Source organism: Fundulus heteroclitus, chromosome 22 (assembly GCF_011125445.2).
Source record: "Fundulus heteroclitus isolate FHET01 chromosome 22, MU-UCD_Fhet_4.1, whole genome shotgun sequence".
Lineage (NCBI taxonomy): Eukaryota > Metazoa > Chordata > Actinopteri > Cyprinodontiformes > Fundulidae > Fundulus > Fundulus heteroclitus.
In genome coordinates this window covers 30,845,413-30,863,486 of record NC_046382.1, presented here as the reverse complement: position 1 = coordinate 30,863,486, position 18,074 = coordinate 30,845,413, and the positions used below count along the sequence as shown (strand labels likewise).

The following is an 18,074-nucleotide window of genomic DNA, read 5'->3' as shown; positions in this document are numbered from 1 at the left end:
CAGAGGCGCGCTGACGTCACACTTTACGCGTTGTTTTATTGGCTGAAATGACAGCAAGCTATTTACTGCATGTTTCCTTCGCCACTCCTCCGTTATTACGCTTTATGGAAAATAATTGTTCCACTTTATGAAATGTTTAAACTGTTATACATCAATAGATAAAAGATACAAGTAAAATATAGCAACATATAAAAAAGTAAACGGGATGGTATGTGGCATAAATCCAGGAATATCTAAGTTATAGACAATGTAAATACCACTGAGCTATATAATACACTGGAGTGCTGATTTTGCCGAAAAACTGAAGTCACTGGCCGCCATCTTGCTACTCCCTACTCTCACAGAATCCCACAGGATTTGGTTGCAACAACAAGCAGTTTTCTGGCTGTGTGAAAACGTTTCATAGGCAATTCTACAGTCAGTTGATGTACTAACACTATCAACTACTAGGAAATTAGGTGCTGAAATATTTTACATATTATTCATATTAAATATATATATATGTATATATAAGTATGTGTATATGTATATATGTATATATATGTATACACATATGTAAATATATGTTTTTGTATATTGTTATTTATATATTTATAAATGTTAAATATATATATTTAAATGAATAAAATGCAAATTATTTCTGCACATGACTTTCTCAGTACTTGATAGTTTTAGAATATAACATAAAAGTATATGATATTTGACATTTTAAAAGTCTTAAGCCCACCCTGAACATGAGAAAAGCCTCGTTATTCGATGCTGTAGCGCACATATTCCCTAGTTACTGGGGGGAAATAGGGAGTACCAATATGGCGGCTGGTGGCTTCATAGCGACTCGTTCTAACAGATGGTGATTAGCACTCCAGTGTATAATATAGCTCAGTCGTAAATACATGTATACATTCTTGAGTTACCTATGCCTCATTTCCTTATCCTGTTGAAAGACCCAGTGATGAGATGATGCATTTTAGCTTTGCCAAAATTCCCAGTGCTTTTGGAAGAGAAGCAGGTCCTCATCATCACAGATTCTCCACTGTATATAATACAGGGCGTTAGGTGTTTTATAGTCACCTTTTCTTTCACACAAAATCCACCTACCAGAATGTTTAGTCTTATTCTCATGTGACCATGTGAGATTTGAGCACTAAGGGTAAGAGTGTTCACATGTGGGGACACTAGGGTGCACTAAGTTCCAGTAGTGCTAAGTTTCAAACAAATGTAGCGCTTTACTGGTATTCCAATAAAATAACCTGTAAATCTATTGGTTGTTCTTCTCAAAACAACAAACAAAACAATATTTATTTTAACCCGCCTCTTGGTGTCTGTTGGCAAGATAAATTGGGTGCTTCGTCCAACCAAGTAGTGTGTGCCTTTTGACACATCATAGCCCAAGGAAACAAAAAGTGGTGGATTAATTATTTGAATTTCTTAGAAACCCGGCTCAACTTAATGAAGAAAATAGCCATACCGTACATGTAATCTTTAATTACATGATTGTTTGTGGACCACTGGTCCAATTTAGAAACTGTAGCAAGATGTTTCGGAATTGTAAGTTTCTAAATGGACACAGGGCTACCAGTAGCCTGTTGTTAGTGTTAGCTTGTGCTAAATGACAAATCATGTTCATGCCCAACAGCCATTTGTACTGTGTATACAGAGGTAAAACCAGCTAATAAAGTGGGATGTGCTCTGCTCGGATTGCTAGGTGACGGGCAATGCCTGCTGATTGTGACGTAATAATGATGAGGGTTTTGAAGCGGTTTGTCTTCCAGACACCAACTTACTTACACCAATTTACTTATTGCCAAAAAAAGTTTGGGTGTTTTTTAGTGCTTGGAATGTTTCTAGAATCTGTAAATTGCATTACAAAAACGTGCAAAGAGTGAATGTTGCATAATACGACTCCTTTAATAAATATTTACGGAAAAAAGAAGGTTTTTATTCTCAAGCAGAGATGGCGTATCAGTAGAAGGCGTTTGCAGGAAACTGTGTAGACACAATAAACATAAATTACAATTTTGTTTTACATGTTTTGTGTTAAATACATATGTTTCATTGGTAATGGGCACCCTGCGACAGACTGGCGACCTGTCCAGGTTGTACCCCGCCTCTCGCCCATTGAATGCTGGAGATAGGCACCAGCAACCCCCACGATCTCATGAGGGACTAAGCGGGTTAGAAAATGGGTGGATGGATGCTAATGGGCACTTGAAAGATGAGTGCGTTATATGTCTAAATCCTTTTGGCTTCCATGTGACTTCATCCTGGTCTCTAATTGGATACTTAAAGATTCTCCTCAGGCCGCAGCTCTCAGTGCGGCGTGAATGTAATTTAAATGCAAACAAGAGAGTGAGACAATAACAACGTCAGATGAAAATATTATTTACAAAATACTAATTCATTGAGGGTTTTTTTGGGAGAAAAAAAACAGATACAGGAATTTAGCAGTAGCCTAACCATGGAGGGCTTTATCTTTAAGCAAAGTTTATTGTTATAATTCCCGTACTGGTGCCCCCCAACCCCAAGACTCAAACCAGTTTCAATCTTGTACATAACATAAAACATTTCTGGAAACCAATTTCACATTTTATGTCTAATACATTCTGTATTCCCATAATTTTGTAAATGCAACCTTCAACTTTTTATTTCCAGTTGTGAAATACATTGGTTGATTAGGATGTGTTATGATTTTGGCCATTAGCTGTGTTTGAAGTCCCCAGCTCTCTTTTTTCTGAGAAACCTTTTTGTAGTCTTTCTCATAGATGCAAGCAAGGAAATGAAAACATATATATGAATTACAGAAATGTTTTGTTACAACAACATGCTTGAACATGCTTTCTTTTTAGCTAAAGTTACCGCAACAAGAATAATTAATATTAACAGTACTTCTGGATACAAAATGTAAATTTAGCACATCTGAACAAATTTCTAAACAAACCCAAAATCAATAAACAAGTGCAACTGAAATTCGACTTATAAATTAATAAACTTAATTTATGTAAATCTCTGGAGTTTATTGAGTGCCATCAGTTCATCAATAGAAAATTGCCATTACCAAAATTCTCTGTTGAAGTCTGCAGCATAGCGGGCAACGCTGAACACTGTTTGTATGCTAATCCTATCCAGGACCCATACAAGAACAAAATCTCCTTTCTGTCCTACCATCACAAACATAACAATAAACAAACACTCCAGGTGGATTTAATGTGATAACCAAAGATGAATGCTGTGTCTGGAAAAGCAGTCATGCCCATTATAAAGTGTAGTGGGATATCTGTGATGTGGCACTAGGACCTGTTTCTCTTCCAAAAGTCAAAGACAATATTGTTATCATTTCACCATAAACACTATTGAAAATTTTAAAATGGGTGTTCAACTTTTTTTTCCCAACCAGATAGTTGCCATATCAACAAGGAAATAATTTATCAGAAACAAAACTAGCCTTCCTCAATGGTCATGACTGTCTCCAGATCCTACAGAGAAAGAGGAAAAATAGGGAGATTTTGCAAAGAGGAAGGATCCCTCTCCCCCTGTCTGTACCCCCACTGAGTAAATATGCTCAAACTAAGGGATGTATTCAGTATTTTCAGTGTGAGAATGTGTAACCGGGATAAAACCTGAATTCAATTTCTTTATCAGGACTGACAAAAAATGCCGTACCCTGTCCAAATGAGACACCTAAAACCGAGTATCTAGATGTTTCATCTCTCTTACAGCATATTTGTTATCACCAGTTGCAATCGTTCTGAACTGCTCCGGCCAGAACAGAACAGGTAAAAGTTAAAAGCTAAATTGAGCTGTTTGTTAACGGATTTCAGATTCTGGGGGATTATGCACAATAATTCATCACTCAGTTGTATACAGATACTTTAGTATTTATTGATGACTTTGAAGCACCACAAGAATACATCAAAGACAATGAGGCAAGTCACTAGAAATTTCACACTGCTTCATGCAAAAGCAGAACACAAAGACAAACACGGACTGAATTTAGCATCTTCTGATCGTTTCCACCTGTGTTTATTAGCCTGTACAGTATGCAGCTCTGGAGAAAGACGCTGCGAATCCCTCCGTCTCAGATCTTCTATTCATTATTGCCCCATCTGCTTCTGTTGCATATTTGGCACAGTCTCCTTTGTTGTTTTTATAATGACTCTTTGCCATTGCAAACCTTGTCCGCTCCCTTGTACACGGACACAGAAGAGAAGCACTTGAGCGACTGGCATGTCATTATGATGGCCAACAACAAGAAAAACAAAATGACAAGAGCACAAAAGTTGTTTTGGAAATGTTATGAACTTTTGCTGGTGTATACATCCCTCCAACATTCTTGCCATCCCCTTGCACTGATAAAGTGGAGTTTGAATGTGACCGCTGTTTCTTCAAGAGAACATTTCCCTATTTTTGAAAAAATGTCTCCCAACAACAATCAAATGGCTTTGAGCTCTTGGTCTGTCTTTACAGCATGTCCGGGGGCTGATGCGCTTTCCCATGAACCGGGACAATTTGTAAGCCTCCTCTAGGGGGCGGCAGCTCAGCATTCCTTTCTGGTCTTCACCATCTTGCTGGCATACTTGATAGGGATCCCCCAGCGTCTCATTAGATAGACATCAAACACGTAGGCCACTCCTGGCTCCAGGCCCCCGATCACAGCTGTGGTTACGGCCCGTCGAGGATTCAGCTCTTGGAAATACTTGCAGAGAACCCTTTCAGTGTCAGAGCGGGACTCTGGGCCCAGACAAGGGGCAGTCAGAGCCGATGCTCCCCCAGCCTCTTCATCAAAGCTACTGAGCTTTCTGCGATACACACAGTACAGGCTTCTTTCCTCTGTACCCATCCAGGCCAGGGTGACGCTGTTGCAACCGCGCAGCCGGTTGAAAGACTTTATCTGCAAGGTGGAGGGCAGAGATGGGACCCCTCTGCGGTGGTAGGCGGATGAAACTTGCATCTTGACGGACGCATTCAACCCTCCTAGCCGAGCGGCGTCTGTAACTGAAGTTCTCTGGCTAGTGGTGGTTCCTTCTTGTTGCAAGAGGATGAGATAGGAAGGACTTCCTTGGAGCCAGATGTGGGCTAAATCTGCTCCCACTCCCTGAGAGGTCAAAATTTGTCCCTTACTGGACACAGTTACCGTCGTCTTTTCGCCGCCCCCACAGCTCTGCAGGGTGAGAAGGCCGCTCTGCTGCCATCCCCGGGGACGGAAACTGAAGAACTGCTGCGAGTTGGAGCCCCCGTCCTGAAAGTCCACCCACCTTAGCTCTCCTTCTCTTAGGGGAACGACTGCAGCTCGAGCTTCCTCGTGTGTCCTCGCAAACGCCCCCTTGTACGCTGCGCTGGTCCCGTTCACCTTATCTATCACAAACACGTCAAAGTAGTACGAAGTGTCAGGCAGGAGCTCAGAGACGGTGCAAACGTTCTCTGTGCCCTGACACAGGCACTGAAGATCATCAAAATCATCTGTGAGTGAGGAGGGACCAGTCTGGGGTTCAGGGTAGCTGTCCCACTGCTCCCACCACCAGTCTTTTAAAACCGGCCATGGTGTCGCTTGCCTCTTTTTCTCCTTCTTCCCTTGATTCTGGTCTTGCTCCTCTTTCTTCCTCTCTTTCGCGGCACAGAGGCTGGGGTAGTTCTGCAGAGAGTTAATGAGGACGCAGTAATCGTAACCGTCGTTTGCTTTCGGGAGGCTTGTTATTGAGGCACTGGGTGCCCAGCTGAGGGTGACACTGGTCATACCCACACCTAACGTATGAACCCGCGGGTCTGCTGGCAGTAGAGGGAAGACGCCGAGGGGCCCCGGGCCTTCGTGGAGGAACACTGTGGCTTTAGTGGTTTGCTGTTTTGAGCGCAGCCTCAGGATGTAAACGGAAGCACGGGGATGGGAGGGGCCGCTGTAGGTGTCCACCGTATCACCGGCAAAGCTGTAGATTTTCTCTTCTGTGCCAGGACCCCGCCACCACACCTCAGGCGTGCTCTTCTTGGTGCTCCCTAGGAGGAGAGAACATAAGTGTCATTCTGCACTGAACTCCAACTCATGCCAAAAACCTATTTTGCTTGTTTTGAACCAAATTATGACTTGTCTTAACTGTTTTCATGAACACTAAATATGTAAGACTACTGAGCATTTCAGTGCAACAAAGAATGCCATTAATTAGCTTAAATATCACAAAGTCCACGCATGTTAGAACAAAAATTGTTTGTATCATCTCTGATAAGTTGGCCCAGAAGGTTCAACAAAATACAGAAGCCAACCATAACAACAAAAGCTTCAACACAGCACAAACCACAAAACGAAAGCTGCAACACAACAACATAGCTACAGCAGACCAACAAGCTCTATTTCATTGAACCTTCTGGGCCACCATAACAGTCATTATTATTATGTCTCAAATAACTCTTTTCTATTTTAGGCTTATGATATGTTGTTCTCGTCCATCCAGTCACTACTCATATGTCTTAGCCACTGGCATGTATTACTTCCTTGAATTTGACTCTATTATGGTTTTTGGTCCGCATGTCACCAGGGCCCCATTTCACAAAGTGGGGTTTGTGGAAAACCAGAGTAAGTTCTGGGGTAAATTCCTGCATACCCTGGCTTCTCTGTTTCAGAAAGCTTGGAAGCCGTGACCCTGAGTCAAATTATGACAACAAATTACTCCATGAAACAACCCTGCCTGGTAGCAGAGTTGTTTCAGGGTTGCTGGAGCGCAAATCCTCCACAGAAATCTCTGTCAGGGGAGTGTGACCAGATCATGATTAAACGTCTTATCATATGTTGGAGCGTTACTGTTTTTTTCTGCAGTCAATAATTGATCTTAATACTCTCAGCTGCACATCGCTCATATAACACAATGAGCGGACACTCTCAGTTCTGAACAAAGTCTTTGTGCTGCACTTCAGCTTTTTATGTAACGTAGGTGATACAGAACATCTCTCAGAGGCAACTGTATGTCACGCTGTCAGGACTGTTTCCGTTGCATACTGTACAATTTACAGTCACAGACCCACAAGAATAATAAAATAGCTACACAGAATTGCAAATGTCAGTGAAAGCAATAAGTTATTCCATATCAAATTTTGAGACTTCAAGCATTCATTTTCTTTTCATACATTTTATGATTTCCAGGCATAAATTGCTGCATGGGTGGCACTCACAGTCCTATCACTGCTACTTCACTAAGTAGCTACTTTCATCATTAACATGCTGCCGGTGGTCAGAGGGCCCGGTGGCGCCAATGTATGGCAACTTAGCTTCTGTCAGTCTGCCCCAGGGCAGCTGTGACTACTAACATAGCTCACCTCCGTCAGGGTGTGAACGTGGGCGTGAATGGGTGAATGACTGACTGTAGTGTAAAGCACTTTGGGGGTCATTGGACTTGATAAAGCGCTCTACAAGTAGAGGCGATTTACCATTTAACCAGATAAACCTTAACCCAACAAAGCGTTCATTGGCTATATTCAACATATGCGATTAATGATGGGATAGTGTGAGTTACTGAAATAACTGAGATGTTCTGGCTCTATGACAGCCATCCATCTGAAAAAGTAGTTGATGCTGATTTTCTTGCAGGTGTATTATCTGTGCAAACCTCACTTTTATATTAATTTAACATATAGATTTTAATATATATATATGTATATATATATATATATATATACACACACACACACACACACACACACACACTGCTACCGAGCAGGGTTGTTTAACGGAGTAATTGGTTTTTGACTAAGGGTATTGACTTCCTAGCTTTCCGAAATGGTAAAGCCATGAAATGCAGGGGTTTACCCCAGAACTCTGAATTTCCACTAACCCCACTTTGTGAAACGGGACCCAGAAGAACTTTAGTGCTTCAGTGAAGGTGTATAGAAGGAAGGGTATAGTTCTTAAAAACAGTATGATATGGATAAATGTCTGCTGAAAAAAGTCTGATTTCTAAGGTAAAGGTATCCACTCTGATGGGATATTGTGGCAATAGGGTAGACCAGGGAAAAGGGGGTGCAGCTGGCCACTCTACCAACTGTACAGAAGTATAGGTGATGTAATCTAAATAAACTGTGCGCAGCAAGCTTGATCTATGAATTTTTGTGTGCACAAGTATGGAAATCTAAACCAACAGGTTTCTCTCTATTCAAAAGAATTTGGCAAAAAGTAAATTTTCTCTACTTTGTTTCCTTCCACATCAAATAGCTTATTTTCCTGTTATGACTGTGATATAAAGTGGATGATTGGAAACTTAAATCTGCACCCTAAAAACGGTCAAACCGATTGACACCGTGTCCTGCAAGACTACTGAAGGCTATTGCCTCCTGTTTATTATCCATTTGCATACTCTTGTTGTTGTCGTATTGCCTCTTATAAAAGCCCAATGTATTGTTGTTTACCATGTTTGTACCCAAAGGTAGGGTTTTAAAGAAAATATAATAGCAGCTATACCTGGACACTGGCTTGAAATGTAATCAAACACTTACTGTGTACATATCCACAACATGCCTACTTATCTTATAAAAGCATAAGCTTAGCTGCAAACCCTCTTCAAATTGTATAAAGCACGTTCATAACCTAGATGTAGAAAACCTCCCCTGTACCTAATTAATGAACCAAAGCATAAAATGTCAAATGCCACTTCAAAAATTATTGCCTTTCATTCAGACAAAAGTGTTTTTGTTTTGGACGACGCAAGCTCCTCATCTGAACGATGCAATGGACAAACAGACAAGCGCAAAAAATAAAGCAAACAACGCCACTTGTTTTCTCAGTTGATATCTCCTGGAGCTGAAAAATCCCTCCTCTGTCGAGACCAAATGTTACAGAATCAAAGTGAATAATTCACGCTGGCGATGGGAGACCCACAAGCTCACAGTCTGAATGATTTATGTGTCATTTTAGAACTTCATAATGTCATTTTTCGCATGTGGAAAAGCTTGTTTAGGTAACCTGGAAAGACGCGCTTGGAAAACAAAATGAAGCAGGTTTTTTTTTTTTTTGTCTAACAAAGTTTGCCTGCTTATGATCAAAAGATGATTTTTTAAAAAATAGTTTTGGACTCCTTGATTGCAGATCTTATCTAATGTGGACTTCTGTTCTGTACTATCCTCTGGGTTTCTTTATTAACCAGTTTGCTTTGCAGAATCTTGCAGCATTGCAGAGCACGGTTGTAATTCATTGCTCTAGCAGAATTGGCTTCAAAACGATGGTAGCCGTTTCCAGACTATGTTTTATGATGCCTTAGAAATAGCAACCTGGGGTAAAATATACAACAAAGTGACACCCAGATATGATCATGCAATCACTGTCCCTGTCTTTGAAAGAGTAGATTGCACTTTGAAAAATGTGTACCTTTACTCCTGTTTCTAACTTGAACGATTGGGCAGAATTCACTGATAAGGACCCAACTGGAAACAAAGATTTTTGGAGACAATCACTTTTGAAAACACGCAGAAGTAGCTTGCCGGCTACAGAAAAATGACCGTGATGTAGTGGTAGCAGCAAATAAAAGCCAGGATGTTAAACAATGTCAGTAAAAATTATGCTTATAATCCTTAGAGCAATGGCTCTAAGAAATTCTCCTTCCTAAAGTCACCTCTCTTCTTCAAACACAACTCAGGGTGAGATTAGATGCGTTCTCCAGTAAGCCCATGATAATGCTCATGATAATATCTAATTGATCATTTCAGCTTAGTCAGATTTGGTGACGATCTTCAGGCTACGGGAGGGTGCCGTTTGTGTACTCACATTGCAGGGTTTTGAGCGGTTTGTCCTTCAGGGTGCGAGCGGTCAGCCTCCATTCGACGGGGAGGTGACAGGGGCTCACGGTCACCGACATCGTAGAGGTCTTCTTCTTCAGAGTGAAATATAACCTGCGACCAGGTAGCAAAAGATACCCACAAGACTTGGTTTCATTCCTCATGGCGAATGTCAAAAAGAGATAACATCTTGTTTCAGATTCAGCTGCAAACACGAGATATTACCCGGTGAAGGCTGCGTGCAATATTCTTTCACTTTGGTAGATGGGTTTCTGGTGAGTTAGGCTAGTTTTGTTTTTAATTAAGCAAAGCATGATTTGATGTCACAGACTTTTTAAGAAGTTCCACTTGTAAACCTGTTGTTTCCATTTTTCTACATCCAAATTAAAACTATCCAGCATAGTCCATAGTCATAAATCATAGTCAAATTAACCATCTCCGCTAATAAATTCACCAGAAACCAGAATACATTTTTTTGTTTTGTTTATATTGATGTCACTTTAAAACAAAGCCATACACTATAATTTATGTTTGGTTAGTTTTGCTTAATGAGAATCTATAACTGCCTCAGTGATTCCTAATAAATATTTGTTCTCCTTAAGCAGAAACACAATTATTTATGATCTCCCGCAGATGGTAGTTACTTCCAAACAGATGTGAGACAATGTCATTTGCAAGGGCACTTAGTTGCTTATTTAACAGTGATTAATTTCCTGAATCTGTTTCTCTCCGTTATTTGCCGTCCGGTTCAGCATGACTGCACTGGTGGACAGACTGCAGCACACGGGGAGACATCACTTTCAGCTCCCGGCTTTCAGAAAGCAAAGCGGGAGCTCTGTTATGAAGTGTTCAGACCAAATGGTTTCCTCGTCTGTCTGCTTTCTTTTCTGTAAAGACGGGCGGTTATCGACGTGTGTCCAAAGAGTATTTTCTTTGATAAAACAGAAGACAGTGCAAAGATTGTAAACTGTATAACTTAATAGTGCGGAGAAATGAAATTCACATTGAATTTGGATCACCAAATGAAAATAATTATCAAACACAGGGGGTACAGCTTGGATTGGCATTTGCTTAATTTAGCAAACAATGAATTTAATATTTTGGGGTTTGAGGATAATTTTCTGACAAACTGATTTTAAGACCCAAGCTATTTTCAACAACAGAAATGGACAAGTCTTCTTTTGGCAGTTGCCAGGAGAACGATACTTGTCTGGATATATTGGGCCAAGTGTAACGTTTGGTGGAGGTGGAGCTGGGCTTGGTCCCTTAGCTCCACTGAAAGGATCTCTAAATGATTTAGAAGACAAAGAGATTTTGGACAACTCCACGCTCCCAACTCAGGGGGACCAGTTTGGAGATGAGCCCTTCCTCTCCTAACATGACTGTGTATCATCGCACATGGCAAGATCCATAAGGACATGAATGGGAGAGTTTGGTGTGGATGACCATGAATGGCTTGCCCAAAGTCCTGACCTCAACTTGACAGAACACCTTTGGGATGAGTTAGAGTGGAGACTGAGAGCCAGGCCTGCTCATCCAACAACAGTATATGACCTCACTTTTGTGCTTCTAGGAGAATGGTCAGAATTTCCTATAAACAAACACCAGAACCTTGACACAAGTTGCCGAAAAGAGCTTTCTCCAGAGGGTGACTGGGCTCAGCGTTATCGATAGGGTGAGGAGCTCTGTTATGCAGGGGGAGCTCAAAGTAGAGCCGCTGCTTGTCTGCCTCTAAAGGAGCTAGTAAATGTGGTTTGGATGCCTCCCTTTGAGGATTTTCCTGGCGTGTTTCATGCACCGGAAGCAGACCCTAGGGAAGACCCAGAACACTGGTGAGACTATATATCCCTGGGAATGCCTTGGGGTCCTCCGGAATGAACTGGAGGATGTCGCTTGGAAAAGGGAGGTCTGGATTTCTCTCCTGGACCTGTAGCTCCTGTGACCTGATCGGATACAGGGAGAACAATGGATGGATGGCTGGATGTTATTGCTGCAAAGAGTGTACTTGTTATGGACCGATGAGCAGAGAACCTAACATTTGAGCCAGACGCACTGTTTGGCTTAAAAGGTTTATTAATAAAACAATTAATTAACCCCTGGTGCATGCAGGGAACCGTCTGCAGGAATGTTGAGGCTGAAAGTAGATAGGTAGACAAATCCAAAGGGCCTAGCAAGGTTCATGGTCGTGGTTCATTCCAGCTTGTGTCCAGAATACAGAAGGCCATGAGCTGTCCTTGCAAGGGCAAGGTGAGACAGAGAAGTTGGCAAACCAGGCAAGGAAGAATGCTGGACATTTACTCACCAATGGCTTTAAAATAATCTGGCCAGAGGAGGCTGTGGGATCCCAGTATATAAAGGCAGGTAAATAGTTGCAGAGCAGAGTTGAATGAATTATAGTTATAATGGTGCGTGAGGAGAGTGAGGCAGCAGCCAGACAGCCAAGCCAGAATCATGACAGGACAGACGTCATATTGAACCCCATGGCTTAGCTACAGGATGTTACTTAAGTTCAAGTCAAGGCAGGGTATTAAATGCTTTTGGCAACATACTGTATATTTGAAAAGTACTTTTAATCTAACAAATGCGCCTGATTGGATCACATATTGTAATTTATTGAATATGACCATATTATAACTTTTACGGCACTTTTCATTTCCTTGCTTTTTTTGTACTGTCTAAATTGTTTTATAAAATTGAAACTTTACTTGTAGTAAGCAAGATTTTAATCGTATGGTTTGTTTGATAATAAAATAAATAAATTTGTATTTAATATATATCGTTGCAGTGCAGTACTGCATCTCATGAGACAGGTAGTTGTGTTCTCACTCATAACTTGTGGGAAAGTGACTTTATGTAAATGAGAAGCTTCATGTGAGAGCATCATATTACTCCGAACTGGAAACAAACCAGATGTTTTTTTGATTTTATTTTAGACAGACACTGCTTCCACGTAGCTTATTTCTAGCCCCAAGCGATTTTGGATTTGCATTGTATTGACCAATTTCCACGATGCAAAAAAACAATATAGGTTTAAAAATGTTGACAGTGAGATTTGAAAGCAAGTAGATTGTGAGTGAGGGTATTTACCCAGTCCTTGTGTGTGAGTTCGTTTTTTATTGCTGCCTCAGGAAGGAACGCCGCAGGTTTATCATATTCCGCACATTAACTTGTGTTCATCATGAAACTTCCAGCCAAAAAAAACCTAATGTCAACACATACTGCTGTGTATATGTAGGGGCTGAGTTGCCAAATTTTGTGATTTCACACTGAATCTATATGTCATAGTTTTGTATAATTATTATTATTTATTTTTTTAAGAAGTTTATATGTTCTTCTATTTTGATTATTTTGTGTTTTATGCAATGTTTCATTGGTGCCCAGTGTTTAATGTTCTTATTATGTGTCTTCATGGAACCTGGTTTGTTTCACATATTTTGGTTTTCAGGTAAGAGTTCACTGATAGGTTATGTTGTTCCTGCTCTGTCAGTTAATCACTCACTCAATATATTCTTAGTTTCAAGTTTTTATCTATTTTTGGCCAGATTTTCTGTGTGCAAAATTTGGGACCTGTGGTTTCCATGATTTTATTCTTAATCAGCAATTTTGGTTTGGTTGTGACTGAAGGGAGAAAACAAGCTTTCAGCCAAGTGTCACTTTATTTTTTTCAACTTTTCAACTCCTAATTTGTGTTCAGTAAAGATTTGTTATCTTAGAGATTGTTTAAGGGTAATAAATTGCTTGTTGTTTAGGTGCGTTTATTATCATTTCAATATTATTTGAATAAATACTTTACCAGTTACTTTGAGGAAAGATTCAACAATGAAGTATCAGGGAATTTTGTTTTAAACAATGATAAAAAAATAATTATGATTAGAATTTTTTTAATTATGATTAGAACTCGTCGATCTGTTTCAGGTCCACCAATGTTATTTATTATTAATAAATCGTATTAGTTTTGCAACAGACTGTCATTCATGCAGCAACATGAAAAATGTTACATTCAGATCAAATAGTTGTTTGAAAATCTAGGATGCCTCTGCCACGGCATTCTTCCACTAACACAAGGATGAGGTTCAACTGAGAAACAGTGACAAACTTAAATGCCTCTTGTAAATGTGAATCTACAAAAATGCCTCCCTATTATAGCTGGCATCCTCTAGTCGGCAGCTGACCAAGGCGTGGTTGGAGTCCAGTAATCTGTTCTGCCTTGATCAGTGCTATTAATTTCTATCTTAAGGCCAAAGTAGATAAGTTGGAAGTGCTTGTAGGCCACATAGGTTGGATTTATTTCTATTGTCCCATTAAAAATAAAGGCATGCAACTTTTACATGAACATTTTTGGGATTGATCTTCAAGATTAAACTGCCTGTTTCTAGATTTTTCAAGCTCGTCATGGGAATTTAGAGGAATAAGGCAAAGAGATTGCTTGTTTTCTATTTTTAAAATTCTGCATCTTCTTTGGTGTTGCTGTGAACAATCTTTGCCAAACCTTGGTAATCGTTCCTTCAGCGATGTGTGATATGTTGGCAGCCTTTTATATGGCTAAACTCGAAATCCACACCCCCTCCTTTGCTGTTTTGAACATTGACCTAATGTCTATACATTCATTTCAATTCCAAGTCAAGTTTCCAGTGCCTTTGTGATCTGCGTTGTGCTTGTTACCTTCGAGTCCGCCCTTTAGGAAGAGTTACTGAAGTGATCTTTCCTTCCGGTAACCATGTCGTTGGGCGTAGTGGCACCTCGTTCTCAGGTGCCAGTGCCGGGTGAACCGGGGGCAACAAAGATCCCCAAACCAGCATCAAAGTCGCCCAGAGACACAAGGAGAGTGCCATCGCTGATTCTGCGTCTCCTCTTTGACCCGGTATATTTTTTTTCACCGCCTGCACTGTGGATATATCTCCCCGGCTCTGAAAATCTGCAACAAAAAGGTCAGGACCATCAATCAGAGCCCATCACCAACACACACACACACACACACACACACACACACACACACACACACACACACACAGCAATGCACTTAGTTAAACTTCTACACTACCATCCAGCCAGACCCTAAAGAGCTGCACTGGCTGATGATTCACTCATATGGAGAAACATCCCATCCTGTTCACACAGAATTATTCATGTCGAGATTCAGAAATTGCTGTGCTTTATTACTCTGGGATATGTGTGTAGCACAGCTTGACATTCGCTGTAAAAAAAAAGGGGAAAAAAATCATCACACCACTTCTCAAAGTGTGAAGTGGGTAGCTAATACGACTCAGAAGTCGATGCCTTTATAGCTCTATTTCTATTTTTAGTTGGTGGATTCAAATCAGGTCTACTGTTCAAGCATCTTTCATTACGGGCATTACGAGGGATACGCAAACGCCAGCAGGGGGTGCTTAGATGGCTTCTTGTTTTTTGCGTTTTCTTTGTTTTGCTCCCTTTATATTAGTGTTTCAGCCTTCTCTTTTATGTATACTGACATGTGCGTGTGGTTCAGCGATAGCAGATAATTGCGGGTCTCGGCGTGTTTCCTTTTCTCTGGAAAAAGCGCATTTGTTCAAAGTCACACAGTCTTCACAGAACACCCTCCCTGCCTTCACCTAACAAGGTGGATTATGTCAGTGTGTGTCCCCCTCCTCCCCATGGATCAGAAGACAATCGCTGTGGAATCACGAAGGCAGCGACAGAAAGTACATCAGAAGCTCCTGGGCCCCGGGACGCTACGACATCCAAACTCGCAAAACAGTCGCACAGCTACAAAGTCGCCGAGAAGCGCCTTGCTCATTATTTCACAGAAAGAAGGGAGTGAACGACCCATAAAGCTTTAACTGAGAGAGACAGACAGACGGAGGAGAAACAGATTTAGAGGACGGGGAGGCTGAGGGAGGGAGGGAGGGATGTGGAGATGAGGAACAAGTAGAGGATGTTGGAGTAATTAGAGGGAAGAAGACAGAGACGGTCAAAGTGGGGGAAAGTGACAGTGAGAATTGTGTACAGTGCAGTAGCCATGGCAGTGTAGCAGACATATGAAGCCCGCTGGTGTTTACTTAAGCCCCTGTGCCAAATGTCCAGTGCGCCACACATCACCAGACGGCTTCACAACCTCGCATCCCCTCTCACACACTCCCCCTCATTCAATCTTGATAAAGATGAAGATGCAGAAAAGGCTTCGCCGGGGCCCGTTTCTTCAAAACGCGCCGCTGATGAAATATGCATACGGCTTCTCGGCAAATTATGGCCAACTGAATTTTTATAAGGCAAAAAAAAAAAGAAAAAAAAAAGTCTGGGTCTTTTTGCTTTAAGAGAGGGAGCTTAGTGAACTTAACTACCGCCCTCTATAAATAAATACACACTCCACTTTAAACACAGGCGCTCCTGATGGTGCTTTGATGGTCCTGCTCACTCACAGCTCAGCTCTTTTTTTTTTTTTTCCTCAGTTCCCCTCTCTCCATTATGTTTATCCCAGACTCTCAAATGTCAGCTTTTATTCTGGATACTGTTTGGGTTTTAATTAACTCTCACTGCGCTCCGTTTGGCCCCCAGAAGCCGTGGCTCTTTTTCTGTCTGCTCTCCACTTTTCTCCCCCCCCCTCCTCTTCTCGTTTTGGAAGTTGATGCAGGCTCAGTTTCAGAGGGAAAGGTTTATCCGTCTGCACAATGTATTAGTGATCTTATATCTTCCTGGACTCCAGCGGGACCATCTGCCTTCTGTTATCTGTGAGCAGGGACAGATTAAATGGCATGGGGTGGTCCCTGCAGGATCCGTTGTTCTCTACCCCCCACCTCCCCACCCCAACACCACAACCTCAACAAAACTACAACGGGCAAAAGGACTGGCCTTTGATTCACTGTGGGGGTTGACGAGACGATGGCGAGGAAACAAGCAATGTCACTAGAACTTGATAGGATTTCACGGCTGGTTTTCTCTCTCGCCACAATAGATTGATCCTACTTCTCACCGTCCACACGTTTTGTACTTGCATATCTCATTCTCCTTATGACTTGTCCAAACTTTTGCACAGTATTAATACATTTTTGATATTGAATTTGCTGCTGGGTGGACTCACACAACCTTTAAAACGACATCATACCGTGAATCTGTCCGGACAGACCGAATCTTGCCGAATGGTAAAAGCACCTTGCATCTTTTTCAGCGCTTTTAAGCATCCTTGAGAGACCGCAGACGCTCTTTCCCCAACGCAAAAAAATACCTGGCTTACGGAAACAAGTTCCAAACCAACTTGCCCGGCGTAAATCTGAGAAGCTGAGGCACTTAAACAAACACGTTCTGCATGAACAATGTACATGCATGCATGCATTCATCCCCCTTACCTTCTCTCCGCTCCCGCTCTCCCTCTGTGGTGCAGGGAGTGAGGGATGGGATCAAATGCGAGACGGGGAGAGGATGGAGGAGGAGGAGGAGGAGGAGGAAGAAGAGGAGGAGAGGGGTGGGGATGAGAGCCGGTCGCGAGGAGAGGAGGAGCAACAGCAGGTTGTTGTTGTGGGAGTTCCACTGACTACTCTCGTGAGGCTCTTGCTTGCTCCTGTAGTTCAGAAGGTGTTTCGTCCCAGCTCAGGTGGGACGAGTCCTCCCCCACCCCCACCCCCACCCCCACCCTTTCCTAGACCCCCACACTCAGGCTCATCCTCCTGAACGCTGTGTGAATGTCACCCGGTAGGCAAGGCCTCCATCCTCACTGCCTCTTCCCTCCCCCCTGTTGTTTTTTCCACTTGTTCCCACCTCCTCCTGTTTGTGAACACAGCTCACTTGCAATTCTAATGGGCTTCATGTGTGACAGCGTGTGTTTGTGTATCTGAAAATCCTCCAATCTGAGAGCGAAGGAAAAAAAGGGTGGATGAGTTGGTGGGGGCTGACGGTGAGGTTTGGTGAACGGGGGTTGGCGATGAGAAGACAGGGGGCGGAAATATTGTCTGGAGCAGCATTAAGGAATAGCTAGTTGACGGGAACGTTGGGTGGATTTTTGTTGCCAGTGTCCTGCTGATGTCTGACTGCTCAACAGTTTGCAAACGATTCTCTCTGAACCAAAGAGGCAACAGGTGTGTTGAAACAACACAGCTGAACCATAACAAGAAGAAACAGCACAGACTCACATTTAAAAGCTATTTAGAGAGGTCAATTAAGCTTACATCTTTTGCGACGGAGGAATGAAACCTGAGTATCTAGACAGAACAAGAAAAGCATAACTTAAGTTTTAAAAATGTTTTGTTATTCTTTTGTGAGATTGGTTTTTAAGGGTATTAATGGTCATGTCGTTGACATTGTTAAATGTATGGTTCAGAAATGTCACAATCCTGGCTCAAGTATAAGGGGAGCAGTAA

General features: G+C 41.8%; 1 protein-coding gene across 1 annotated transcript; it reads right to left on the bottom strand.

The window, feature by feature from the left end:
• Positions 1-3,857: 3,857 nt before the first annotated feature.
• ndnfl (neuron-derived neurotrophic factor, like) lies at positions 3,858-17,318 on the bottom strand. The gene is made up of 4 exons (XM_012863947.3): positions 17,067-17,318; positions 14,407-14,659; positions 9,734-9,858; positions 3,858-5,985 (listed from the first exon to the last, which is right to left on the bottom strand). The coding sequence occupies exons 2-4, from the start codon at positions 14,574-14,576 to the stop codon at positions 4,535-4,537; spliced, it is 1,746 nt and encodes a 581-aa protein (XP_012719401.2). The 5' UTR covers positions 14,577-14,659; positions 17,067-17,318; the 3' UTR covers positions 3,858-4,534.
• Positions 17,319-18,074: the final 756 nt, after the last annotated feature.